At 46.4% G+C, this 26,868-nt stretch overlaps 2 protein-coding genes across 4 annotated transcripts; one reads left to right on the top strand and one right to left on the bottom strand.

The window, feature by feature from the left end:
• Nucleotides 1-493: 493 nt before the first annotated feature.
• Nucleotides 494-13,842, bottom strand: CIAPIN1 (cytokine induced apoptosis inhibitor 1). Of its 2 annotated transcripts, none has more exons than XM_060084174.1 (9): nt 13,738-13,842; nt 8,931-9,112; nt 7,955-8,107; nt 6,472-6,548; nt 4,846-5,008; nt 3,329-3,402; nt 2,328-2,443; nt 1,744-1,825; nt 494-1,222 (listed from the first exon to the last, which is right to left on the bottom strand). In XM_060084174.1, exons 2-9 carry the CDS (start codon nt 9,085-9,087, stop codon nt 1,112-1,114), a joined length of 933 nt encoding a protein of 310 aa, XP_059940157.1. In that variant the 5' UTR covers nt 9,088-9,112; nt 13,738-13,842; the 3' UTR covers nt 494-1,111. The 2 variants fall into 2 exon arrangements, with proteins under 2 accessions (XP_059940157.1, XP_059940156.1); XM_060084173.1 differs by having other exon boundaries at nt 6,472-6,551.
• Nucleotides 13,843-26,647, top strand: COQ9 (coenzyme Q9). 2 transcript variants are annotated; one of them, XM_060084172.1, is made up of 9 exons: nt 13,843-13,972; nt 16,256-16,424; nt 17,613-17,748; nt 22,275-22,339; nt 22,600-22,684; nt 23,749-23,853; nt 25,132-25,287; nt 25,588-25,641; nt 25,951-26,647. In XM_060084172.1, exons 1-9 carry the CDS (start codon nt 13,903-13,905, stop codon nt 25,984-25,986), a joined length of 876 nt encoding a protein of 291 aa, XP_059940155.1. In that variant the 5' UTR covers nt 13,843-13,902; the 3' UTR covers nt 25,987-26,647. The 2 variants fall into 2 exon arrangements, with proteins under 2 accessions (XP_059940155.1, XP_059940154.1); XM_060084171.1 differs by having other exon boundaries at nt 13,844-13,972; nt 22,197-22,339.
• Nucleotides 26,648-26,868: the final 221 nt, after the last annotated feature.

The following is a 26,868-nucleotide window of genomic DNA, read 5'->3' on the forward strand; positions in this document are numbered from 1 at the left end:
CTTAGAACTCAGCCTACCATGGGGCTTCAGAGTCAAGCCACACCCATAACTAAAATCCACCAGCAGGGACCAGGATAAGCAAAAGCAAACTTGGAGGATCAAGTCAAGTTTCAAGGACAAATGCCAATGAACACTTTTCTTTATTGTCAAAATAGAAAAACCCAGGTCTCTTAAATTCACATGATCTCTCTCGCTATTTGGCAAGATCAATTCCAAGTCTGTGTTGGTGGAGAACAAGAAGAACAAAGGGTCTCCTCAGAGATTTATTGTTGGGTCAGACTTCTGTCCTGCTTCTCTCTAAATGCTCACCAACCTGGACCCTTCTAAAGTAGATGGAGAGAGGCCCTGATCTGTAAGTGTAGGACTGGCCCCATGTGGTGTGACTCAGTCTCTCCAGAAAAGAGTTTTGTGGTCCCAGGTGAGCTTGGATGGCTGTGTCAGACATTACGCGTACACACACACACAGAGACATATCCCCTCTTCACAGCGAATATACATTAGCAGGTAAGTTTAATACCTGGAGATTAACAGAAATGACAATAGGGCACAGATGCAACACAGTAAAACAGGGATGGGGGCAGGACTGGAGGGGGCGGAGGGACACTGGATGTGATCACAGCAACCAAGGAGTGATTCGCTCGGTGCTCTGAGGTCATGACGCACTTGCCTCTTGTCACCAAGAAAATTGCACGGTGAATAAACCACCAACTCTGGAAGATAAGCCGTGGCACTACTGCGGAGCTTGGAATGGGGCGGGGCCCTCCCTGTCACAGTGTTAATACTCAAGGATGGCGGGCTCGGCGAGTGTTACGAAATGTCAGCATTTTGACCTGGGGAGAGGGGCCTATTTGGGATGCGCCCCGTTTACCTAACACTGGGTGAAGGAGGTCCCCACTCAGGGTAACAGGGCCCCGGGATACCGTGGTGTTGATCTGCAGCAGCACTCCACACCACTGCGCCCAGCCAGCTCCACTCTGTCCAATGAGCACCCTCTCCGCAGTGGACCTAAGCCGGAGTGAGCCAATCGAGAGGAGACGGGAGGAACCACGTGGTGGGATGGGAGGGGCAGGAGCTGGCGGAGGAGCAGGTGTGTCCCAGGCCGGGCCCCCCGCTAGGCATCATTGAGGCTGCTGTCGCTCAGGAGCACCTTCTCCCCAGGTCTGAAGGCCGGCATCCCAAGGTAGGGGCAGCTGGCGCAGCGGAAAGCATCGCCCAGGTAACACTGTTGAAAGAAGAGACCATCATACAGGGAAGCCAAGTGTCAGCTCTCCCGAGATACAGGCCAGAAGAAAGGGATCCCAAATTTCACAGTATGGCCACAGCGGCCTGAAGAGAATGACTGGGTACATTTGTAGGTCCAACTGGGATCCAAATATTAAGAGTCTTTAAGGTCTCTGATTTCATGAAAGACAAAAGTCTAGAGAAGTTCCTTAGGTGGACATACTTCTATATTCTCAGCAGTTCAAACCATAGCCCCACTCAGCAAATGGCTGAGTAGCATCAGGCCCGATGTGAAGCAGAAAGAAAGGGGCCAAAAATAAGAAATGACAAGTGCCTCCCCTAGGGGCATGAGTGTGCTACCCACTCTCAGGAAATAACCCCTCTTCCCATTACTACCTAGAGACACGTTCTCGCATGTTCACCTATTATTAAAATACTTGGGCAGTGAACTCTGTAGAGCTCGAGCTGGTCTGTGTTTAGTTTAGGCCTTTGTGAATACTGAGTAATCAACCAGATACTCACGTTTCCACAAGCCGACTTGGGCAGGGAGCTTATCGGGTCCCTCAACTTCTCTTTTTCCAGTTCTTCCGCGAGGCCACAGGTGCTGGGGGAAAGTTAGCAGCTGATGAGTGGGACCTACTACCACCCAGAAACTCCAAATCCTTGACAGACCTTTTCCCTGGGAGCCTTCACAGATATGGAGTATTGACCTTTCCTGGCCTAGTCAGGTTTGGGCTCCACCATTCAATGATGTATTATTTGGAGATTCACACATAGACAGTAAACTATCGAAAAAGCCAGGAAAGATTAGCACAAATTTGGGAGAATGGTAGCCTCCTGTAAGGAGAGGGAGGGAGATGCAGCTGAGGGAGCACGCAGAGGCGACTTCTAAGGAACAGGTCATCTTCCTCGTTCTTAAGCTGGGTGAGCAGTACATGGGTGTTCATTTTACTGTTCTTTAAAATGTACTTATTTAGCATACTCTTCTAACCGTCTGATACATTTTACAATAAAACATGTTTTAGTAATTGTAAAGTACAGAGATTCCTTGATAATCAGAAGCCGCTGGAAACAGCCTGGCAGCCCCTCCTCACCCCAAGGCTTACCAGTTCTTGCAGGCCTTCCTCTTTTTCCCTTCCCCGCAGGAAGCAGCCCGCAAGGAAGCTGGGTCTGGCTTCTTCATATCTTCTGGATCCAGCAGTTCATCTGAGTCAATGAGATCCTGGAGAATGTTTGAAGCCATTAATGACACAGTCATGGTCTCTGCTAATGAACAGGTGAAGTGGTCACAGTCCACAGCAGCAGTTCGCCCATCTATGTAGAAGGCACCCATCATCCTACCTGGGCTTGATCATCACGCTCAAGCTGACCACATAGTGAGTACACTATGCGCACAGAAGCTGTGTTAGGCTGTGAGGGGGCTGGGAACTCATTTACGATGTGCAGAGAATATGTGTGTGGAGGGCAGGGAGGGAGGGGGGCAGGAAGAAAAAAGAGAGAAGCGTTATATTTATGTGAATACATACAGGGCTGTCGTGTGAGAAAAGGGAATGGAGTATTTTCTACATAATTCCAGAGGAAAAGGCAGATAATGATTTATACACTTGTGTAATTCTTCGATAAACGTGTAGACAGTTAATCTATAAGCTCTGTGAGGGCACAAACCGTCGCCTAGTTTGCTTACCACTCTAACTTCAATAGTTGTAGGAATGAAGAACTTTATTACAGAAAGCATTGATCTGAGATGGAAGAGCATTACTGTTAAGACAGTGAGCATGTGGTGACTTGCCCAGACGAAGGAGCCAAAAAATATTTTAGCTGACAAACTCTTTTCAGGTTTATGCATGCCCACAAGAGTCTTTAATATATCACATGAAGTGAGAACAAGAAAATCTGTGGGGGGAAAGATGCTAAAAAATAAATTTAAAATGCTACTAATGTGGAGTTTCCTTCTGAGTCAAAAAATGCCAATGGCAGGCACAGCCACAAGGCTGGGCTTTAAATGCTTTCACACCTACAAACCCAGAGAGGCCACTCCAAACAACAACATTCCCACCCAAAGTGGGGCCTGAAAGAAAACAATCAGGTGACCACAGTGCTGACTCACCACGCTCTCATCCTCCATATCATTGGCCGAGAGGGTCCAGAGCTTGGCAGCTGCAGGGTCCACAGCAGGCTTCCCTGAATCCAACCAATGAAAGAAAACAAGCTCCAGAAAAGCAGCTGGAAACAAACTCCAAGCACATGTAAGTGCTTTCTACTGAGGCTGTGCAGGGAACACACTGGACCGGTGGTCAAAAGACCTGGGTTCAAGGCCCAGCTCTACCACTTATAAAGGCATGAGAGGGACCCATCACTTTATGGCAATAAAAGCCATCATTTGTTAAGCACTTGCTTTGTGCCAGATACTACATTAAACATTTTACATACATGATCTAATTTAGTCCTGCTCATCACCTTATGAGGAAAGTTCTCGTCATCCTAATTTTATAAATGAGGAAAGAGGTTTAGATACTTAGGCCAGTTACACACAGCCACAAATACACGAGTACAGACAGAGTCTACCTAACGCTTTTAACTCCCACTCCATATTGCTTTCTCCTCCTTCATCTAGGGATGTTCCCATCCCTAGAACATGGGGCTAATAGGATTCCCTGTACCCACTGCAGGAGATTTGAATATTAAACAAGAAACTGTGCCAAAAAGCATTATAAATAGCAAAGCTCCGGTCTCATGTAGACCTGTTACAGACAAGAAAATGGGCTCGAGAGCTGATGGCGGCGGCGTAACAACAAATCAGTAGCAAATCACACCTCCTGATTCTCTGTCTGGGCCTGAAATAGCTGAGGGTTCAGTGTGGGCCAGTCCACGAATGGGCCTTGGGGGGTAAGTGCACCCCCCAGAGATCACCGTCACAACTGGATGCTCAGATCTCCCACAGGGCAGGTCACCTAAGCTGCTCCTACCCATTCTGCAACTGTGACTCCAAAGGTTAGGACGCTAAAGGATTTCTTGAAGATTTAGGCTGGACAGTCAAAACAGCAGTGTGAATGTACCTGTAAATTTTTGCATACCTCACAGCTAGGACAATTTTTCTCAACTCAGGCATTAAAAAATAGTGATAGGAAGGGTGAGAATGGTGACAAAGGGTGGAGTGCAATCTTCTGAGAGGAGATATTTTTATAAGTGTCTTAAGATCCTCAAAGAAAAGCTGACTTCAGTGGCACAGAGCAAAGGCACATGGGAAGAGGAACAGCACACTCTTATTTGCCATGACCGTCGCTGTGAGGTCTTCTGAGGGTACATGTCATAATTCTGGGGTGTGGAAAGACTTCATTAACTAATGAAGATATGGGAGTCTGACCTCTAGAATCTGGAGACCTCAGTGTCCTCTGGTGCAGAAGAAGGGGCTGAACTAGGTAATATCTATGCATCGTTTCAGTTTTGGATCCGAATATGCCCAGAACAACAGTACTTAAGCATTCTTCCATTTGGAAATGAGGGAAATTAAGGAAGGGAATGATCCTCTAAAGATATCACCACCTCATTCAGATCTCTGGCTCAGTTTTTAATAGGGCTTTTCAGGCCCACCCAGACAGAACAATGTCCCTAGGCCAGTCTCACCGGAAGACTTCTTGGTAGTAGAAAGCTTAAGTTGACTAGAAGAACCCACTTCAAAATTGGGCTTTTTTCCTGTGATCTGCACAGAGAGCAGGCTGTCACTGTGGTAACCCAGGTGTTCTTGGACAGACTGAATCTCCTCGGGGCTCAAGAACTCGCGCTGCAGCTGAAAGTCAAGATATCAGAGGATTAGGCCACACTTCTTCTACAGTATGATGGTGTACTATGTCCCCCTCACACGTGTCAAATGCTCACATCTGTAGTAAGTACATGACAGCAGGAGATCACAGACATTGCCTCGTGCTTCACGTTCAGTTTCTCACTGATCAGGACCCTGGAGTGTAACTTCTGTCTGCATGTTTATGTTGAGCCTGCCCCTTGGAGAGTTTTATCAAATATCTATTAGGTACAAGGCACTGTGCGAGGCATTGTGGAGATTGTAATGATTATGATTATCAAGATGAATCGGACATGTTGAAGAGGCTGTTGAATGGAATCGAAGCCTGTGGTGGGGGAGCATGCCCACAGTAAAGATGCTAGAAATGAAATACGCAGTAGAGAAAGAGAACCACAGCGGGAGGGAAATGCTTTCTATGTTCCTTGGGAAGAAGCAGCAGACAGGAAAGATCGGGAAGAAGCTGGGGGTGCCACCTCTATGTCCGACAATTATGGAACTGCTACATAAACCACAGTCCATCTAAAGCACTGAATGCTGTTCCATCATTAGTAAGAAAGTGGGTCAATGCACTGAGGTGGATAATATCGAAGACAGCTAAAGGTGGGGAAAAGAGCTAGTGACTGAACACTGTATACATACGACCTTATTTACATTAAAAAATGTGTATACACACACACACAAAACACACTTGTAAATACATAAAAAGAAGTCCGAACAGCCACACCAAGAAATGTATTGGTGGCTCCCGCTGGGGAGGAAAGTGTAAGCAAGGCCTGAGATGTCACTTTATATTCTTCAGTCTTAACTGAATTTTTATGAACATCCCATATTTTGGAATAAAAAATGGAAGAACTTTAACTAAAAAGAAAAATAAGAAAGGGTAGGCGTGAAGAAACTGAGGCCCTAGGTCATGTACAGATCAATGGTATAACAGCTATCGTGGTATTAACACCTCTCACACAAGAAAATTTCAGGGTTGGAGAAGAATGTAGAACCATAAATACCTCTATTTAATGTTAATATTTCTAATGAATTGTCAGAAAAGGATTTCCCCCTCCAACGTGTTCTAGCCTCCCACCCAAAAGCTGAGGGAAATACAGGCAACTGTCCTTCACTTGGGCCTAAGATTCGTGTCCACTAAGAGGTGTGTCGCTCTCTCCCTGCCTCAGTGGTCACCACTAGTACTGAGACTAAAATATGTCCCAACCCACATGGGCCCAAGCTGAGTCTCTTCAGAGGAGATTGATTTCAGAGGTTTCGTCCTTCGAGGCATCAGGTTTCTCACATGCAAAGCCCTTCTCAACTTGTTTCCTAGTTGAGTGACACTGATCACCTCACCTTCAGGGTTGTTATTTCTCCCAGATTCTCTCCGTATCGTCTGACAAAAGAGATACTGGGCTTAGTCACCCAAGGCTTAAATTCCCAGCAAAGAAGGTCGTCTACAAACATACCTCTTTTACTTCCACAAGACCAGAAAGAGTCAGGGCTGAACACAGCTTAGATGCCGTCTTCACTTTGCTATTGTTAACTGCTAAGAGGAAAACCCCAGTTAATAGCTTTATAGGTCAAAGCAGGAAAAATAGTAAAGGCTCTCTCCTAGTCAGGTCAGCAGGCGTTAAAAGAATAATAACCTATTCTGTTCAATGTACATGTATATATATTTTAGTGGTAATATTTTAATTGGACAACTCCTTTTGGTTGGTCAAAGTGCTCTTACTGATGCTCTTAAGTGTCATATAATAATTCCATGATTATTGCTTCATATCACTCTCTGTTTCTTTGAAATACCTAACCTTCCAGGGGCTGTTGGATAATGACCAAGAGGCTGAGAAACTGTAAAGTATACAAGTATATCTGTATAGTTCTGACAGACACTGTGTTTAGTCATCCAAGGTTTACATCCCAGCAAAGAAGGCTATAGCAGCTATTAACGTCACAAGCTTATATTTCCACATAAATGCCTTTACACATTTCAAAATACTTTTATTTCTATTATTTGATGAAATAAGTCATCATATTTTGATAGAAAGTCTAGTTAAAAATGCTAAAAATCTAGAATGATTCTGACAGCTTTACCACTGAGCAAAAAAGAGGTTTTTGTTTCTCGGATTCTATCTTTACTTTCACATGAATCAATACTTAGCTCATCACTCTCAGACTTCTAGTCACTATTTTTTTAACTTTTTAGTTTGAAATAACTATAGATGCCCAGGAAGTTTAAAAAAAAAAACTGTTCAGGGAGGTCTCAAGGACCCTTCACCTCTTCTCTCCACGATAATATCTTATACAACTATCATATAATATGAAGACCAGGAAGTTGTCACTGACAGTCCACAGAGCTTATCCAGATTTCACCAGTTTTACATACACTTGTTTGTGTGTGTGCATAGTCTTCATCACCACAAGGAACCCTCACACCACCCCCTTTACAGCCTCACGTACCCCCTCCCTCCCATTCCTAACCCCGACGATGGCCAACCTGTTCTCTGTCACTATAACTTTGTTATTTCAAGAATGTTACATGAACAGAATTATACAGCCTCTAAGCTTTTGAGATTGGATTTCTTTCACTCAGCATGATTCCTCTGAGATTCATCCAAGTTGTTGCATGTGGCAATAGTTTGTTCTTTTTTTACTGCTGCATAGTTTTCCATGGTGTGGATGCACCAGTTTAAGCATTCACCTGTTGAAGGATCCAGCCATTTTCAGATGAGCAGCTTCCTTCTATTTTACTACCTAATGGGTCAAATATCACAATTTATTCAGATGTGTTGGTTCAGAGTTTTACAATAATTCATCCCTTATCCCTAAGGATAAGGTTCTGTATAGGACTGTTGATCTCCACATTATACCGCCTCCTCAGAGAGATGCAGTAAACACACCTAAAGAGTCAACCCTGTTAAACTCTAGTCTTTCAAGTGAAAACTTCCTTACCTACAGCTGTCTCTACCGGCTCTTTCAGAAAAAGACATCCACTAGGCCGAAGGATCCGGGCCATCTCAGCCAAAATCTCAGCACTGTGCAGAGTGGTGCTTCCAGGAATTACACCCGACAAAATAATGTCAAAGCTAGATTCTTTGTGGGCAGCTGAAAAGAAGGAAGACTCTAATCAACAATCACCTTGGCCCCAGAATCTCCCAATCTCTCCCAAGTCCCCACAAAGGCTACACGTGTGGCCTAGTAGAATAAACACCTACCTGTTCAGCAAATGCTATTATACCACCGTTACTAGCAAGAGGGGCCAGGACACTGCTGCCCTGCTCTCCCTCAGTCTTACTAATTTCATCTCCTTTTGTATGCTCAGGGGAAAAAGTAAAAAAGGGAGGTGGACGAAAACCAAGCTTTTTAAAAAAATGTGGAACATCTAATAAGAAATAAGAACTTACTTATACAAATCATCAACTATACTCCTAAGTCCACTGTATCTCAACTGAAAAAACTACTATCATGTGCCACCCCCCCAAAAAAAAACCCCAGCTATTGGGCTTCCCTGGTGGTGCAGTGGTTAAGACTCTGCCTGCCAATGCAGGGGACATGGGTTTGAGCCCTGGTCCAGGAAGATCCCACATGCCGCGGAGCAGCTAAGCCCGTGCGCCACAATTACTGAGCCTGCGCTCTAGAGCCCGCAAGCCACAACTACTGAAGCCCGTGTGCCTAGAGCCCGTGCTCCGCGATAAGAGAATCCACCACAATGAGAAGCACGTGCATCGCAATGAAGAGTAGCCCCCGCTCACAGCAACTAGAGAAAGCCTGCGCGCAGCAACGAAGACCTAGCACAGCCAAAAATAAATAAATAAATTTATTTAAAAGAACAACAACAACAAAAACCCCAGCTATCAAGGAACGACAAGAAATGGAGCACTGCCATCAAAACTGCCCTCCCTGTAAGACAACCTGGGTAGGTACTTACACTGCAACAGCTGGTTGATGTTTTCCACAGACACTCGGCCCTCATCACCAGTTAAGGCTTGAAGCTTATCCACCAGATCTTTTAGAGCCTCCACCGGAGATGACTTATCCCAGACCACTGCCACAAACTGGCCAGCTGAGATCCCAAAATCTGCCATTCCTGCAGTGCTGTGGACCTAAAAGCTATGGGCCAAAGGAGAGTCAAGAGTGAGAAGAGACAAAACGCAATTCAATCCATGGGGTACCACCAAATGTGATTAGAATTGCAACCTAATTCCGACCTCCCACCAGGGAATGCTGACCACATTAGAAAAACTCACTGTAGATACCAGAGTGTGAATAAATAAACCCATTATCCCAAGGTTTCATAACCCCAACATTCCCAAATATGGCAGGTGGCTTCCTTGGTGAGAATCCTGACTGGGCAGTCAAGTAAGGAGGTTGAAGGCACAAATACTATTTTCTCTTTGGTATGAGACAAAATAATGTCAGCTTGAACAGAATGTAAAACACACAGGACATTAATTAGGCAGAAGTATGACTCAGCAAGGGAGGCAAATAAATTGGCTGATATAACCCAACCACAAGCTTAGTGTTTTTTTTAAAAAAGAGACAACATATGTAAATTTAGCAAACTGAATAATGATATTTTCCCATTCATCAAGATATGAAAATTCAATTCTACTGACTCTGCATTGATCAATAGTATCTACTATCTCTAACAATTAATATTAGCCAGACTCTTCAAAGCATTTTACCTACATTATCTCAACTGAACCTCAGTACAACCTTAAACTAGATATTACTCCCATTTTAAAGTCAGGAAACAGGCTGTTGACTTTGCCCAGGTCACACAACTAGTAAGTGTTGTGTGGAAAAAGTAAAAGCTGGGATCTGAATCCAAGTCTATATGACTGTAAAACCCATGCTTTTAACTTATGGAAATTTCCTCCTGCCGGGGTCAACTTTCCCTTTGACTTGATACTCAGATGAGTATAGGATGTCCTCACGATGCAATCAGGTCAGGAGATAGCAGTCTACTCAGTTCCCCATTTCTTTCTTAAACATTAATGATTCCAAGTCCCCGACTTCAGACAGCTCTACCAAATGACATGAGACCAAAGCTGTGGGAGAGGGATCACACATAGATGGGTCTTAAGCCGAATACTTCTGTATTCTGCAGAGGTGGCTAACCCAGTGACAATTATGCCACCACAGACACTCCGGGACCAAGTTTAAGTCAGGCCTACACACTCTTCCTTCTTTAAAAATGTTCCCTTCAGGGACTTCCCTGGTGGTCCAGCAGTTCAGACTCTGTGCTCCCAATGCAGGGGGCCTGGTCTGATCCCTGGTCAGGGAACTAGATCCTGCATGCCACAACTGAAGTCTCCGTATGCCACAACTAAAGATCCCGCATGCTGCAACGAAGATCCCACGTGCTGCAACTAAAGACCCAGCGCAGCCAAATAAATAAATAAATCTTAAAGAAAAAAGAAAAAAGACATGTGAAGCAATCTGAGTGCAGAATCTTAAAAAAAAAAAAAGTTCCCTTCAAATGACTTGCTCCTCAGCCTACAAAACATGCCTAGGTCAGCCAGTCATCCTTAAATACTGTAGTACTTTGATTTTGCTGCCCATTTCCTAAGGCTTTTATTTTCTAGAGCAAAATCAAAATTCTTCAGTCTTCTGGATTCAGGTGCTCCGTAATCTGGCACCACCTGTATCTCCCACCTCCCCAAAGTGAATCCTTCCTTGTTGTATGAAAAATCTTGGCATTTTCACTCTATCATGCTTTTTCTGGTTCCTTCCTTGTGGAATGTCCTCTTTATTATCCTGACCTGACCGCATGCCGTGGTAAAAGGATGCCAAGTGTTATCAGATAAACAGGATTCCTTAGTCATTGAATTGTGGTTTTTAAATCCCTAAAAAGCACACAATCAAGAACTGAAACTTTAAGCTTTCAACTGTAACATGATATTGAGGAAGAACCCTTACAAATCTTTCAAGTGAACAACTTTGGATCAATCTCACATTTAAGAACCAGCTGGGGAAGATAGGAATATGGATTGCTGGGTACAAAGTTATAAGAAATAAATGATCTCCTTCTAGAATGATGTTGGAACAGGCTCTCCCTTGGGACAATAGAAAGAGATGAGAAGTTCCCTTCCCACTACTACAACCTTGCACTGTACTCACAGAAAAATCTTCATGGAAGAACCGAGGGGCCAAAGGCTACTCATTAACTAGAGAAACACAAAAAGCCAGATGTCGAGACCTTTTCAGCAACCTTAATGGAGACAGGGTTTTATTCTTTCATTTTTATTTTTTTGAATTTTATTTTTTTATACAGCAGGTTCTTATTAGTTATCCATTTTATACATATTAGTGTATATATGTCAATCCCAATCTCCCAATTTATCAGGCAGTTTCAGAGAGCACAGGTTTCGAATACGGATGAACTGGGGTTCTACCTATCACTAGATCTTCTATTTATTAGCTACATGACAATGGATCAGAGATTAGCCTCTTTTCTCATTAATAAAGTAGGGAGAATAATCTTATATTTTGCAAGGCTGCTGCAAGAAGTAAATGAGACGATAAAAATATGCAATATACTCAGCAGGACCTGGCACACAGAGCTCAATAAAATAATGTTCTAAGAGAACTCTGAGCCTCCACTTCTCTGTGGCCAGTTTATTTGCCTTTGCTTCAAACAGTCCCATAAAATCTTGTTCTTCCTCCTCAGCCATACCTGCTGGGAGGACACCCCAGGGAGAAATGTGAAGCTCCTTTTTTATTGTTAAAATTATACAACATAAGAGCTGCACTTTATGGCATCTTATACAGTACTCCAGTGGGATTGTGTCCGTAAATTAGAAGAATGGAAAGTGCCCTGTTTTCCATATCCCCCCAAACTAATCTTCTAGGGCAACAGGGAGCTCATAAAATACATTTATTAAACATTAACTCTCAAAAAGACACAGCCACCACTTTTAGTCAGCATTTTCCAAATAAAATGGGACACAGTGTTCTTTTAAATATGTAAAAGCCAAAGTGTGATACTATTCATCATCAGAGTTTTATGTTGTTGTCAACGTCTTTTCTAAAAAAACAAGGAAAAAATGACTGGCACCTAAGTCAACATACTTAGAAGTGTGACTCAGAGCCCAGTTTCATAAATAAAAAGAGGTGGAACAAAAGTCATTGTCACGTCACTGGACTTGTTAAGCATCTCTCCAACTCTGACTGCTGCACACACATGCCCACAGCCCTTCTAAAATGTTGTGGGCAGGCAGTGAAAGCAGATGTCTGAGAACAACTTCTGGAGATGCACTTGTTTATTTTTAAGGCACCCAGTAAACATCAAATCCTGAGGCATTTGGCTCCTTTTAAGGATGAAGAGGGCCAAAAGAAAAAAAATAAGATGGAAGTTTGGGTATCAGTTCAAACCAAGGATCAAATCCTTTTAAGTCAAATGCATAAAAAATTCTAAGAATACTGACAGTTAACAGAAAGAAAAATTTAATTAAAATGAACTGACCGAAGCGTGCACACTTGCACACACACACACACACACACACACACACACACACACAGAAAAAAAGGTGACAATCTGCAAGGAAACAGTAAACTCAAAGGAAAAGAAATAGAAGACTTTGTCTCCAGGCAATTAGGTGTGTGTCAAACTTAAGGGTTTCAGGAAGGATATCCAAGTGCTAGATTTTCCACAGGAAAGATTCATTCGAAGATGAGTGGACAGAATTCAGAAAACAAAACCTCATGGAGAGATCAGTAGTGCTTTACTGAAATCCAGAAATATGGATCTGAAGTTTTAACATTTGGGGAGTAGTTTTGGCTTAGGGGGAGGCTTCCCCCACACTCACGCAGGGGAGAGTAAGAGGTTCTGAAAAGGTTGATAAGGAGTGTGCAAAAACACAAAGACAAGGGTCTCACTGCACGAAACTTACAGAATGGCATACTTAGCTCCAGCTGTTGGTTATCCCGCATCCCCAAACCATTTACTTCTTCCGACTATTATGAAGCCTCCCCTGGTGATAGGTTTCCCAGTGAGGCGCTCCGCATTTACATATCTGCTCAGTGGCTAGTCCATGACCTCCCTGAGTCACGCAGCGCTTGGCACTCAATGCCAGAATAAAGGCCACCAGCCTTTCCCAAACTTGCAGATCGTCCAAATCACCCGGGGGCATTTGTTAAAATAAGATTCCAGGGCTACATCCAGACGTACTGAATCAACTCTCCAGGAGAAAGACCTCGGTATCCGATTTATTAACAAGCGTCCTGATGGTTTTTCCAATCCGGCAAGTTTGGGAATACTCAATTATATCAACTCAACACTTTGGAGGTTCAGGGAAGGCAAAGGTTCAAAATTACAACCTGGGGGGTCCAGGTACCCCCAAAGACGGAAACTTCAGCTTCCCTGATGTTTGCGAAGAGGGACTGAGACTCAAGGTCACAACAGCTGGCTACTAGCAGAACCGGATCTCAGACTCCGGTCTCCCGGACCCCAGCTCAGCGCTGTCCCCCGGGGCCTCAGGCCGGGTCCGGCAGCGCGGGAGATAAGGCAGCCACCACGCCAGGAGACCGGGACGAGGCAGGGCGGGCCCGACCCCACACACCGGCTTCCCCAGGGCGAAAGCCCGCTGTGGTCCTCAGGGAGGTGGCCATAGCCACGTTTCCGCCGAAGGACGAGGCTGGGGATGGGAAATGAGAGGACGCGGGGCAGAGGGTGGGCCGGAACGGGGGCGTTGGGGAAGATCGGGCTCTCGGACCACCTGGTGATCGCTCACCTGCCGCCCGGGGATCGCTCCCGGCTTCTCAGCATCGGCCGGCTCCGCACCTCGCGCCTCTCGCGAGAGGACGAAGCTCCCGCTGCGCGGGGAGGGCGGAAGTGGCCATGCAGTTGACTCGGTGCTACACAGCGCGTCGCCGTAGGCAGCGTGCCCGCTTCCAAGATGGCAGCGAGGGTGTCTGGCGCGCTCGGCCGGGCGGGGTGGAGGCTCCTGCAGCTGCGGTGCCTCCCCGGTGAGAGGGCGGCCGATCCCGGGAGCGGGGAGGGAAGGGGAGGGGGCGCGAAGCTGATCTGGGCTGGGTGAGGGGCGGAAGAAGCCTCGTGGCGGCTCGAGAGCAAGGTGAGGTGAAGGGCATAGCGGCTCGCGCCGGCTCCTCGGGCTTGAAGTGGCCGCCTGGCTGGCTTCTGACTCCATTCTCGACCTGTGAGGAGCAAGAGCATCAGGGAAGGGCCTGTCACTCCCATTTCATGGAGTTGACGCAGCCTGAGAGAGGGCTGTGGGTGCCCAAGGTCACACAGCTCGGTCGGTTGCAGACTGGCACACTTGTACCCAGTCTCTTAACTCCATTGCCAAGTCCCTGGGCCCTGATCCCGGGAAACACAGACACAGAGAGCGCCTAGTCTACTTTTTCCCAAGTCGGTCATTTCCCCACCTCTTAAGCAATTCTTCAGTATCCTCGTACCACCTTTGCCACCATATAGTCAGTAGTTTTGTTTATACGTCTGATTTCGTAAAAATGTAGACGTTTACTTAAAAGAGGAAACTTTATATCACTACCATAAATGGAAAACCAATGTCACCTTCCACAAATAGAACGTATGAATTAACATATTAGCATAAATATATAACTAATGAAATAATATTCTCCTGTATTTCACCTAAAATCTTCTCGTGGACTGCAGTGGTTCTGCAATATTGCTTTGGGACCTCCCAGGTCCTTTTCGAAGTTTTATGAATATTTGGTCCGGTTTTTTCTGTACATATGCTAAAATAATTGATATTTTCACACATAGGTGCTGTTTCTTTTAAAAATCATTTTTTCCTGAGTTGGTCCATAGATTTTTTTTAAAAATGAGTGTTGTTTTTATACAAAGCTCCAAACTAAATATGTTCAGTAAAAGTAATGCCTATGACCCAGAAAATCGACTTCGAGGTATTTACTCACTCAACAGAAATGAAAGCAAAATGTCCACAAAAAGGTTTGAACAAGTATATTCGTAGCACCTTTATAATAGCTAAGAGCCCAGGTGTTCAATAGAATAGTGTTTCTTAGTGGAATTCTACTCAGCAGTAAAAAGTAACAACTTCCTGATTTTCACAGAAATATGAATCAATCTAAAAAGTATTCTAAGCAGAAGAAGTCTTATACATACACAGGATACACAGTATGATTCTATTTAGATGAAATTGTAGGACAGGCAAGACTAGAATGAAAAATTCAGAATAGTGTGGGTGGGGAATAACTGGGAAGGAATAAGAGGGAACTTTCTGGGGTGATGTTAATCTCTAGATAGGGGTTCAAGTTAGGCAGGTGTATACATTGGTCAAAACTCAGAATTGGCCCATTTAAGATTTGTGCATTTCATTGAATGTAAATATCACCTCAATAAAATAACAGTAAATATTCAATAAATATTGAACTCTAGTTAATGATGTGCATGTTGAAATGTTTAAAGATAAAGAATTCTGAAGTCTGCAACAAATGCATCAAAAAATAAGATGGATTGGGGAATTCCCTGGCTGTCCAGTGGTTAGGACTCGGTGCTTTCACTGCCAAGGCCAAGGTTCAATCCATGGTTGGGGAACTAAGGTCCCACAAGCCGTGTGGTGTGGCCAAAAAAATAAATAAGATGGCTTGATGTATGAAGAGTGTGATGGATATACAGGTGTTCATGCCACAATTCTTTCCACTTGCTTGTATGTTTGAATTTTTTTTTGTAGTAAAATGCTGGGAAAGAAAAAAGTAGTATGAGCCTTTGCTTAGGAAATACAGTACTGTACTTTTCAAAAGCCCTTTCCTAAAGTAAATGGGTGTTGCAATATTGCAGATGAGAAAACAGATAGAGACACCACATAACCACTAGGGAGTCAATACTCAGCCCTTCTAATTTATAGTCCAGTGCTCTTGCCATGATATATAAATATATAATGTTTTCAAGTCACTTTCATGTTTTTGTTTGGGCCTCACAACACTCCCGTTGAGTAAGTAGAGATTCTTTCTCTTAATTTGCGTATTTTAAATCATGCTCATTGGGGTGAAATGGTTTGCCCATTAACAGACGGCTAATAAATGATGGAAACATGCCTAGAAGACAGGTCTTCCGTTTCCTGGTTCCTGCTTTTGCCACCACATCATGTCGAAAGGTTCCCAGTTTACCCGAGAATTTTGTCTGGGATCCAACACTTGGTTCTTGTTTTCCTGCGCTTTTCTTCCTCCCCATCCCTCGTACCACTCTGGGTCTCAAAGGGTCTTCTCTGGTGAGTGTCTCTGGCTGACCAGCTCAGTTTGTTTCAGTGTCCCGCTGCCGACCAGCCCTGGTGCCACGTGCCTTCCATGCTTCAGCTACACAGCTGAGGTCTTCAGATCAGCAGAAGCAGCAACCTCCCCCCTCTTTTTCTCAGCAACATTCTGAGACACAGGGCACAGAAGAACCCAATCAGGAGTCTTCTCGTTCACCCCCCAGGTAGGCAGTAGAACCCCAGTCCACCCATTTCTGACCACTTTGCGTGCTTGGGTGAATCTGTGCTTCTCCTTCCTCTAGCCTCTCTGTTCCCTTCACACCTTTCATCATTTTCAACCTTATCTTTGAAAGGAACCTGTTGTTTGTTTGTTTGTTTTATGAAAACGGTGCCTGTACATTCTAAATAATACAAAGAAGTTCACAAAAGTAAAAAAATTATCAGAAATCGCAAACCCAGAAATAACTCTGACATTTTTGTGAATATCCTTTTCTCTAACGTTTTTCGTATATAACCCTGTATATATTATAAATGATTAATTACACTGTACACTATACATGCTGTTCCAGAACCTGTTTGTTCACTCAATAGTACGTTTATAATGTCATTTCACAATCTATATTATTTTAATGGTTGCATAGTATTCCAGCAAATGGCAGTACCAAAATTTATTTGACCTATCTTTTACTGATGGATATTTAGATTTCCATCACTGGTATGAAAAATAATGTGATAAAGTAGATGATTCTCTCAGCAGCGGGAGCACTGAGTCAAAGGATATGCACATTTTACATTTCGTTACACACGTGAGGCCAGATTGCCCTCCAGAAAGGAAATAATAATTTACATCTCCGTTAGATGTTTCGTCTTTACTTAATCCTGCCGCTGAGAAGTTCCTCTAGCTCTGAAATTAGAGTGTTCCCAGTCATTTTTCTGGTCTCCCAGTCATTTTTCTGGTCTCCCAATGAAAGTAGTTTTCATTTCAATTCGACAAATATTGTTTGACGATCTACTGTGTGCCAGGCCCTGTGAATAATGTAACCGTTGTCCCTGTCCTCAATGGAGTTACAGTTTGGAACAAATCCAGGTAAAGAAACAATGTGGTAAGGCTATAAACTGGGAAATCCAGGGTGCTGTGACATCATGCACCTTCCTATCACCTGACCTCCTCGCTCATGGTTCCCTTCTCTCAGTGACTCTATGGGAGGCGAAGGATGGTATGATTTTTGCTCTGTTGGCATTCAAACACTGATACCGACACATAAGTAAATGTCCTCTCAACATGTGCTGAGAGGAGGCACAGAGCCTGTGGTTTCTGGCCAGGCACATGTTGCATGCCAGGCAGCAGGCGGTGAGGTGAGGTGAGGTGTGCCGGGCTCCATCCCCATGTCTCTCTTGCATTTGGGTCTCAGGTACACAGACCAGGGCGGTGAGGAGGAGGAGGACTACGAGAGTGAGGAGCAGCTGCAGCAGCGCATCCTGACGGCGGCCCTGGAGTATGTGCCCGCCCACGGGTGGACAGCAGAGGCCATTGCAGAAGGAGCCAAGGTGTGTCTGGGTGCGGGCGGGGCAGCCTGACCAACATCAGCCAGGAGGGAATCACAGCAGCCAGAGCAGAGGGCTTTCTTCCAGCCCAGCTCAGAGCCCCAGAGCTCCTCACTGCTATAAGATTTTCTGGTTTTGTGTTGTTTGTTTTTCCCCAATAGGGTAGAAATGCTTTTGTTTTTAAATTATTTTTTAATATCAAAAGAATATACCGTGGAGTTGGTTCTTGGCAGTTAGGTTCTAAAGGCAGCTCATTAGGCAAGAATTGCCTATGATCAAAACTGCCAGGGGCTTCCCTGGTGGTGCAGTGGTTGAGAGTCTGCCTGCCGATGCAGGGGACACGGATTCGTGCCCTGGTCCGGGAAGATCCCACATGCCGCGGAGTGGCTGGGCCCGTGAGCCATGGCCGCTGAGCCTGCGCGTCCGGAGCCTGTGCTCCGCAACAGGAGAGGCCACAACAGTGAGAGGCCTGCGTACCGCAAAAAAAAGAACTTAAAAATTGTCTGTGATAACAAAAATCAACATTTTGATCTTTCCAATTAGAAAAAAACCCTTTGATTATTAATCATTCCCTCTTTAAATATTTATTGAACAGAGAGTGTGCTAGGTCCTAGGGACATCATAGTAGTCAGGATGGGCAAAGTTCTGCCCTTGTTGAGCTTCCAGTCTGGTGACATTAATCACATATATACAAATACATATTTATAAAATGTGGTCAGGGCTATCAGGAAAAGGTGCTCTTGTGACATGCAGTGGAGGGACAGAATCTAACTCGGGGTGAGAACGTGGTGAGGAAAGGCTTTGGAACTGAGAGCTGAGGAATGAGAAGGCTTTACCTGATTTGGTGGGGTGGGGCATGGACAAGTCCAGACAGAGACACAGCATGCGCAGAGTGGAAAGATGCCTGCACGTTAGAGGAACCGAAGAAAACCACTATGCCGAGAGTCAGGAAGAGATCTGAGCTGAGTGATGCTGGGGAAGGGTCAGTTGAGGCCACATCGGGCAAGGTCCAAAGGTCATGTTGAAGAGTTAGGCTTTCTTTTATTGTAAGAATAATTGGAGATATAGAATTCAATTTAACATTTCAAAACCATCACTTTGGCTGCTGGATGAAAAAGTATTGGAGTCAGAGGGTCACTGGGAGCTGCCGCTCGTCATCCAGGAGAGATGAGGGCTTTCTGACCTAGAGCAGTGGCAGTGAACATGGAGACAAGTGGGTAGGTTTGGTGAGAGAATGACATAGGAGGGAGTGACAAAATGCCACCAGAGCTGCCTGCCGGTTTGCATGCGTGGGTATGTGGTGGTGCCGTTCTCTTAGATTAAGGCCACTGAAGAGCCAGGTTTGAGGAAGGCCCATGGGTACAGTCTTGAGCTTTGTTGAATATGAGGGGTCTTTGGGTCGGCCAATGGGGGACCTCAAGCATACAGGCCTGAAACTGGAGGAGCTGTCTGGACTAGAGTATATGTTGGGGCATAATCCACATATGTATGTGGTCATTAAACCATGGAAGTGAGTGAGATTGCCTGGGGTGGCTGAATGTGCCTAGAGTGCCATGTGAAAAGAGAGAGGAGTCTGGGTCCTCAGGAACCACTGACATTTAAGGGTGGGGTGGAACAGGGTGGGGTGGCAAAGAAGACTGAGGTAGAGGAGCCTGCACTGGAGGCAAAGCAGGAGAATGTGGATGAGGCAACCAGACATTGGTGACTGCAGTGGAAGCCATTTGAAGGGAGTACAGGTCCGAAATAACGGGTGGGTTGAGGGGTGAGTAGAGGTGAGGAAGTGCAGAGGCGTTGGGCTGCGGGGGGAGAAGGGAGCTCGTATACTAAGCAGGGGAGGTGGGATGGAAGTTTGATGAGCATGTTTGAGTCCTGGCAGGAGGGCACAGAAACACCCATGATGGAGAAGATACAAGAGAAAGTGGCAAAATGAAAAACGTGAGGTTCCTTGAAGGCAAGGATTATGAAATCCGGAAAACAGGTGGAAAGACTAGCCTTCGGTGTATTAGGGGCAAAGTTGGAGAAGACAGCTGCAGGCTTAGTTTCTAGAAGAACCTTTAAGGAGTTCCCAGGGGATGGCTTCTGTTTTCTCTGTGACGTAGGTGTGGTTGTCTCCTGATCCTGAAGTTAGGAGACAGTGGGAGGAGACAGAGGTTCCGAGGTAGCAGGGAAGGTGTGAGAGAATCATTACAGAACGGTGTGGAACCAGGAGAGGACAGAAAGGTAACAGGATTGTTTGGAAAAATCTGATTCTACTCAATATTCTATGGTTAAAATTTTCACTCTTTTTCGTATGCTTTTTTCACTCTGCATATCTCCTTTCATATGGCTGCATAATACCTATTGCATTTACTTGAACTCAATGGATAAACATTTGGGTTGTTTCCAATTTTTTTTAATATTATAAACCTATTTGTACGACAGATTTAAGTACACTTCTGGTTGATTTCTTTAGGACAAATTCTGAGAAGTGCAGTTGGTCTTTCAGGGAGTGCATCAATCAGAAGAAATCCCACCAGTTACTCCAATAGAGAGAATTTAACACAAAGAATTGTTAACTAGATGTGAAATTGGTAACCAGGTAACTGAAAGGATAAAAAGAACACTAAAGTATCGTAGAGGTAGCACCTGCAGGGAGGAGCTCTCATCCCCGGGGCTGAGGAAACAAAGGGAAGAGTTGGAATGAATACAGCTAGGAGCTTGAAGGAGAGTCCCTGTGAAGGTGAAACTCCCACCTCTCAGGAGGAGGTGCTCCTCAGCGGGTGCCGGTGTCGCTGACCTTGGAGGAAGGGTCCCTGGGGGCTGGCACTTGACCTCGGGTTGGGGAAGTGGCGGAGCGGTTGGGAGGGCAGGGAGAGGATGGTGGCTCGATGAAACTAGGTCTGCACCTGACGAGAATACTGCAGACTGGGTTCAGCTGCTGCCACTGGACAGAAGTGCTGCCGTGGTGAAGGAGGGCGCTGCTCACACAGACCACTAGCCGACAGGAAGTAAACCGCGAGGAGCCAGGCCCTTCCTCCTCCTCCAGCCTTGCAGTCTCCCTCTAGAGACCCTATCCGGGGACCTAACATGGAGCCAGAAGTATGGCTTGCAGAGCCCCAGCCCCTGCATCCCAAAGCTGAGGATGGATGGGCAGGTTTGGAGCTGAGACACAGTAGCTCAACAACTGGCCCAGGGAGTGTGTATATTTTCGAGGTTCCTGTTCCATACATGTTAGAGGCAGTATAGCCTGGTGGTTAAGAGCTTTAAGCCGCGGTTTCTGTAAAATGTGGATGATGGTGATGCCCACCTGCTGGCATTGCCGTGGGGCTGCAGCAAGGTCGTGTGTATAATGCGCTCAGCCGGGCACCAGGCACACAGGGAGCACGCAGTCACCCTTAGTACTGATGCTCCTGCGGCTCTGATGTTGAGGTGAATATTGCCAAACTGCCCTCCAGAAAGGCTGTGTGCTCGCACCAAAAGAGAGGCACTTTCCCAATGGCGGGAATTTAGAGTTAATGGTTTTTTTGGTTCATTTTCTGCCCTCTGTCCCTGCTGCCGTCAGGGTTCTCCCTCCAGTAGCTGCTCAGTGAGTCCTGTATGTGAGGAATAGTAAAGGATCCCTGTGGCTTTGTTAACTCTTTGACAGCTCAATAGGAAAAGTTTGTGAGGGACTCTCCTGGCAGTCCAGTGGTTAAGACTCCGCGTTTCCAATGCAGGGGACGCGGGTTGGATCCCTGGTCGGGGAACTAAGATCCCACGTGCCGCAGTGCGGCAAAAAAAAAAAAAAAAGTTTGTGAGACTTTTTTTTTTTTAAACAACTGAGAGACCTACTTTCCAAGAGGCTTAGGTTAAGTGAGTTGGTGAGGAAGAGAGTTAGGAGCGCTCTTCCCAAGCCCCTTTTTATAATAGTTACAACTCTAGGTTACAAGTGTCAGAACTCAAACTCAACTGGTTCAAGCAAGAAAGGGAGTGTTTGGCTCATTTAATGACAGAAAAGTCTGGAAGTACCTCTGGCTTAGATAGTTGCTGCTGGGAAGTGTCTCTACAGCATATCTGCTTTGCTTTCCTCTCTGTGAGCTTCATTCTCAGCGGGGGCTTCCCATGCAGGACTAAAAATGGCTCAGCAGCCCCAGAGGAAAGAGGGTACTTCTTTCCCGTCGGTACTAGCAAAAGTGTGGAGGCGGCCTCGCAGGGCTGGATTTGGTCACGTGCACATTCCTGAACTAGTTGCTGTGAACTCCACTTATCTAGGTCTGGATCCCCTGCTTTGCATCACACCCAAGGGCTTGATGGAGTGTGGAGGGATTTGGTGGTCAGCTTTTCCCAGATCACACGGACAAGAATGAAGAGTGGGGTGTCCCACTGAGAACCAAGCTGCTGTTACTAGAAGAAGAGGCACTAGTGATGAACAGGCGGCAAATGTCCACTCCACCTGCCCGCCACTTTCCTGTTTTCCCTCTCCCCCTTTGTAGTCTCTGGGTCTCTCCAGTGCGGCTGCCAACATGTTTGGGAATGATGGCAGTGAACTGATACTGCATTTTGTGACCCAGTGCAACGCCCGGCTCACCCGTGTGCTGGAAGAGGAGCAGAAGCTGGTACAGCTGGGCCAGGCAGAGTAAGTCCCATGGCATCATTGCTCGGGGTGGCAGCTGAGGTTCAAGGAGCTTAGGCGCCACCAGCTGTCCCCAGGAGGCCAATCCAAGCAGAGCCAAGAGGGTAGCACTGAGCAGCCCTGCTGCTCTGATGGGACTGAAACGCAGCTGCCTGTCTCATCAAGAGCTGGTGGGGCCCTCCCCACTAGGGCTGAGTAAACAGTGTAGCACCGAGCCCATGCCTTTGATCCAGAGACACACTGTTTTCTTTTCCCTCTTCCAGGAAGAGGAAAACAGACCAGTTCCTGAGGGACGCTGTGGAAACCAGACTGAGAATGCTGATCCCGTACATTGAGCATTGGCCTCGGGTACAGAGTCCATATCCAGGCCCCAGGGCATAAAGTGTTCATGATTATGATCCTCAGCACCTTCACTTGGAGGGTCTGGCACACTGTTCAGAAGTGAGCTCATTAATCTCCACAAAACTAGGGATTCACCGTGCAATTGGTAGAGCTGGGTTTCAGTTTTGCGAGAGCCAAAGAGAGGACCTCTGAGCCATCTGTCTCAGTTCCTGGAAACGTGGGTGGCGTGGGTCCTAGACCACGTCCTGGGTGGGGTCTTAGTGGCCCGAGTCTGCCACCAGGTCTTCAGTGAGGAGGAATCCATGAAGGGGATTAGAAAAGTCAGAAGATTTTACTGGCCATCATCATTAACAGGCCTGTCGCGTTCTAGATCTCAGGGAACTGGGACTTCCTTTCAGTATGTCGGTGTGATGCTTAGAGAATTGGAGTATTCATTCCAAGGGCTTCCCACACCCCTTTTCTAAAGGTCCTTTTTTCCTGTTTCAAAGTGTGTCACAGTGCAGGCCATTCTCTCAGTTAAGAAACTCAAAGCACATCAGCACTGAGAGGGCCCACGGATCATCTAGTGTCCTCTGCCCGGCTGGGAGACGGTTGAGCATGTAATTTTCAGTTGTGGGCCGGGAGTGAGGGAGTACAGTCCAGAGTCAAGTCCCGTCCCCTGCCCGTGCTCCCCATGCTTGGTTTCAGATCTCCAGCTTGACCCAGTCCACCTCGAATTCCACCCCCAGACTCCCCAGCTATCCCTGCTTCTTTCTCCATGTTACAGAATGGGGTGCTCTCAGTACTCAAAGCCACCAGTCTAGAGCTGGCTGTCTGCATTCCCAAGTCCACATGCTAGGGATTGAGAATCTGACTGGGTCAGCCGAGGGTCGGACCTGCCCCGGCTCCCATGAGCTGTAGTCGGGAGCGTTAGATGCCAGGAGCTCACACGCGTGGGTGGAGATGGTGAGTCTCAGGATGAGGGCTGGTCAGGCCCCGTTCCGTACCTCCAGGGGGAGGTGAGGCACTCGCCACCTGAGCCCGCCGCTGCCGCCCGTGTGCAGTTCCACTCCTCTGCCGTCTCTCCACAGGCGCTCAGCATCCTCCTGCTCCCTCACAACATCCCGCCCAGCCTGGGCCTGCTCACCAGCATGGTGGATGACATGTGGCATTACGCCGGGGACCAGTCCACTGACGTGAGTGCTCTCTGCAGGCCCACAGGCTACTGGCAACGCTTGGATTAAGCATTTCCTCAGGAAGTTTGTGAAATTTCTTTGATAACAAATCCCTTCACGGGACTACAGTGTCATTCCCATCTTGGAAAGGAGAGGCTAGGGTACGAGGAGGGTCCCTCAACAAGCCACAGTGGGATCTAGGTCATCTTCATTCAGGGACCAGCACTGTAGCCATGAACCATTGGTATTCCTTTCCCCCCTAGAATGGTGACAAGGCATCAGAGGGCCTTGTGATTGGATTGCCATTTTATAATCATTTCCCCCTCAGTCTTCTATGATTTAGATTCTGTAGCAGACTTTCTCAGTGTGTGTCTTTTATGAGACTGATTAAAAAAAAAAAAAGAATGCCATGGAGACACTCATTGCTTTAAAAAGAAACTCTCTCCCTGTAGCCCATGTTGGCCTGCTTTGCTAAGAGATCAATAAGCCTCTAAACAGGCACCAGGAAAGAATCTGACTTGTTAATGCTATCATATTTCTGGTAGGAAATTCAAAAAAAAATGTATATATATATATATACCTTCATAAAAGAAATTAATGTGTGATGGTACTTCGTGGAATCCAGGATTGGAGGCAAAAAGATGCTCCCACCACAGTTCTAACAAAGTGCTTTAATAAACTTCCATCGTGTGAGAATATACCACCAACAGAGATGATAGGAAAATGAAATTAGAAAGCTGAGAAAACAGAGCGATAAAACACAAAGCAGCTGAGCTAGTGCTGTGAAGAGTGGTTCGGCAGGACAGTCAGAAGCTGCTGAAGGACTTGAACTCTCAGCTCTTCCCAGGTATTCCAGTCTGTCCATGATGCTCTCTCAGCCCTCACTTCACTGATGAACACACGAAGGTTTGGTCATAACTGCCTGACCACAGAGCCTCCCTGGAACTTAGATGTTCTGAGACTTAGGCTTTTCACTGGCATTTCCAAAGCCGAGTGGATGTAGCAAAATCACGTGGGGTGCTTATTAAACATCCAGATCCTGGCACTTATTTCAGACCTCCTGACTCTAAACTCTTAAGAGGTTGGGCCCAGTAGCTTGCATGTTTAACCTCCCAGGTGATTCTGACACCCAGCCTAGTTTGGGAACAGCAGTCTTGTCTAGAGGGCCATGTGTATCTGTGAGGAAAAGAAATCAGGAGGAAGCCCAGGAGTACCAGTGGCTTTGGGTAGGAACTACCTAGACTTCCCCCAACCTGCAGCAGTAGTGGTGACCCACCTCTCTGATGGGTTTCTTTGCAGTTTAACTGGTACACCCGCCGAGCAGTGTTGGCTGGAATCTACAACACAACAGAGTTGGTGATGTTGCAGGACTCCTCCCCAGACTTTGAGGACACTTGGCAATTCCTGGAAAACCGAATTAACGATGCAATGAACGTGGGCCACGCTGCCAAGCAGGTAGCTGGGGGCTAGGCATTTGGGAAGCCTCCTCACTAGGCACGCTGTCTTCCTTGGGCCACACTGGTCACTTCTCTGTTCTCTTGCTTCCCTTTGACTTCAGCTGACAGTCCCCAGGGCCTTCCCTGAAAGCCACACTTGGCCCATTTGTGATTGTGTTGTCCATAGGCTCTTCCTCCAGTACACAGAGCCCTCTTGACTCTACCTGTTGGGGCTAATAGGCCTACTGATCTGTCCTACGTGTCTCACCTTTGAGCTAGTGGTGGGGGCCTGAGAGAACCTGACTCTGACTCCTTCTAGGTAAAGTCCACCGGAGAGGCACTGGTGCAAGGACTCATGGGCGCAGCGGTGACAGTGAGTACTGCCCAGCTCATCCCTGCCCATCCATTCTCACGTGTGTCACTGACCCCCAAGTAGTTTTGTAGCCTTAAACTGGAAAGCCAATAATAAGACTGACAGTGGTTCAGTCCCAATCTCTAGATCCCAAGTACCCCACTTCTATTTTTCACTGGCATCAGGAAACAGTGCTCACTCCCGGGACCCTGGTATGTCAGATCTCTGCATCATAGCCACACATGCTGCCTTGGAAATCTCAATCTTTCCCATTGGAGTCCTAGGGTCAGGGCAAGGTCTCATCACTCTCTGTTTCCATCCCTTTGTCAGCTCAAGAATTTGACAGGTCTAAACCAGCGCCGGTGAGCAAGGAGGGGTGTAAGCTAGAGTGCCCAGAAGAAAACCTGAGGATATATTTAAAGGGCTTTGAAACGTATGAGGTGCCATCCATTAAACAGGGTGTTAACGAGAGAACACCGAAGGACTCTACACACTACCACAACCACCTGGAAACCACAGGGCACTGGAGGATAGATAACAGTTGTAGCCCAGGGTTGGGCCACTTTTTCAGTTCCTAACACCGGGCCAGGCCTCCTGATGCCTTTCTGCATTGCAGCTGTATGATTAAAAATGCAGCGCTCAATCAAGCATTCAAGCCACAGAAACCCAGCACGCCCCTGTCCTGGTCCCTCAGGCACCTTGATCATGTCTAACCTGCCTAGAAATGCTCTCTGGGGCTCCCAGGCCAGAGTCAGGGTCTGAAGCCACCCCAGGTGGCAGCTCATCCACAGCACAGCACAGCCTTGTGCACGCAGAGGGAACCATGCTGCCCTTTCCTTCTCTGGTGTCCTGAGATGCTGCACTGGAAACGCCCTCGCAAGCTGCCTCACCTGAGACAGGTGCGTGCTGGACGGTGCTGCCCAGCCTGGCCAGAGGTGTGATTCCAGGCCCTGTGTCGAGTTACACCAACACGCGTTGCAGGACTATTAATGAACTTAGAGTCTGTAAAAATTATAATAAATATGTTTGAAGCAATTTCCTGTTGTGTAGGTAGTTTCCATATAGACCATGGCAGGTATCCAAGATGCCAGAGTGAGACAAGTGTTGTGGAAAAGGCTTGAAACTAGCAGCCAGGGGACCTGAGTTCTGGTCCTGGTGCTGCCTGATACTACTGGGCAGTTAGGACAGCTCTGCATCTGTGGGCCCAGGCTTCCCATCAGTAAAATGTGGGTGGCAGGGGCCTTTTCC

Source organism: Mesoplodon densirostris, chromosome 19 (genome assembly GCF_025265405.1).
Source record: "Mesoplodon densirostris isolate mMesDen1 chromosome 19, mMesDen1 primary haplotype, whole genome shotgun sequence".
Taxonomy (NCBI): Eukaryota; Metazoa; Chordata; class Mammalia; order Artiodactyla; family Ziphiidae; genus Mesoplodon; species Mesoplodon densirostris.

What these genes read in the sequence shown, in the direction of transcription:
- CIAPIN1 (XM_060084173.1), bottom strand. Translation starts at nt 9,087, where the DNA reads ATGGCAGATTTTGGGATCTCAGCTGGCCAGTTTGTGGCAGTGGTCTGG. An exon ending in GCCGGTAGAGACAGCTGTAG is followed by an intron (nt 6,552 to 7,954) that starts GTAAGGAAGTTT and finishes TTTTCCTCTTAG; the next exon opens with CAGTTAACAATAGCAAAGTG. An exon ending in ATATGGAGGATGAGAGCGTG is followed by an intron (nt 2,444 to 3,328) that starts GTGAGTCAGCAC and finishes AACATTCTCCAG; the next exon opens with GATCTCATTGACTCAGATGA.
- COQ9 (XM_060084171.1), top strand. Translation starts at nt 13,903, where the DNA reads ATGGCAGCGAGGGTGTCTGGCGCGCTCGGCCGGGCGGGGTGGAGGCTC. An exon ending in TCTTCTCGTTCACCCCCCAG is followed by an intron (nt 16,425 to 17,612) that starts GTAGGCAGTAGA and finishes TTTGGGTCTCAG; the next exon opens with GTACACAGACCAGGGCGGTG. An exon ending in TGGGCCACGCTGCCAAGCAG is followed by an intron (nt 25,288 to 25,587) that starts GTAGCTGGGGGC and finishes GACTCCTTCTAG; the next exon opens with GTAAAGTCCACCGGAGAGGC.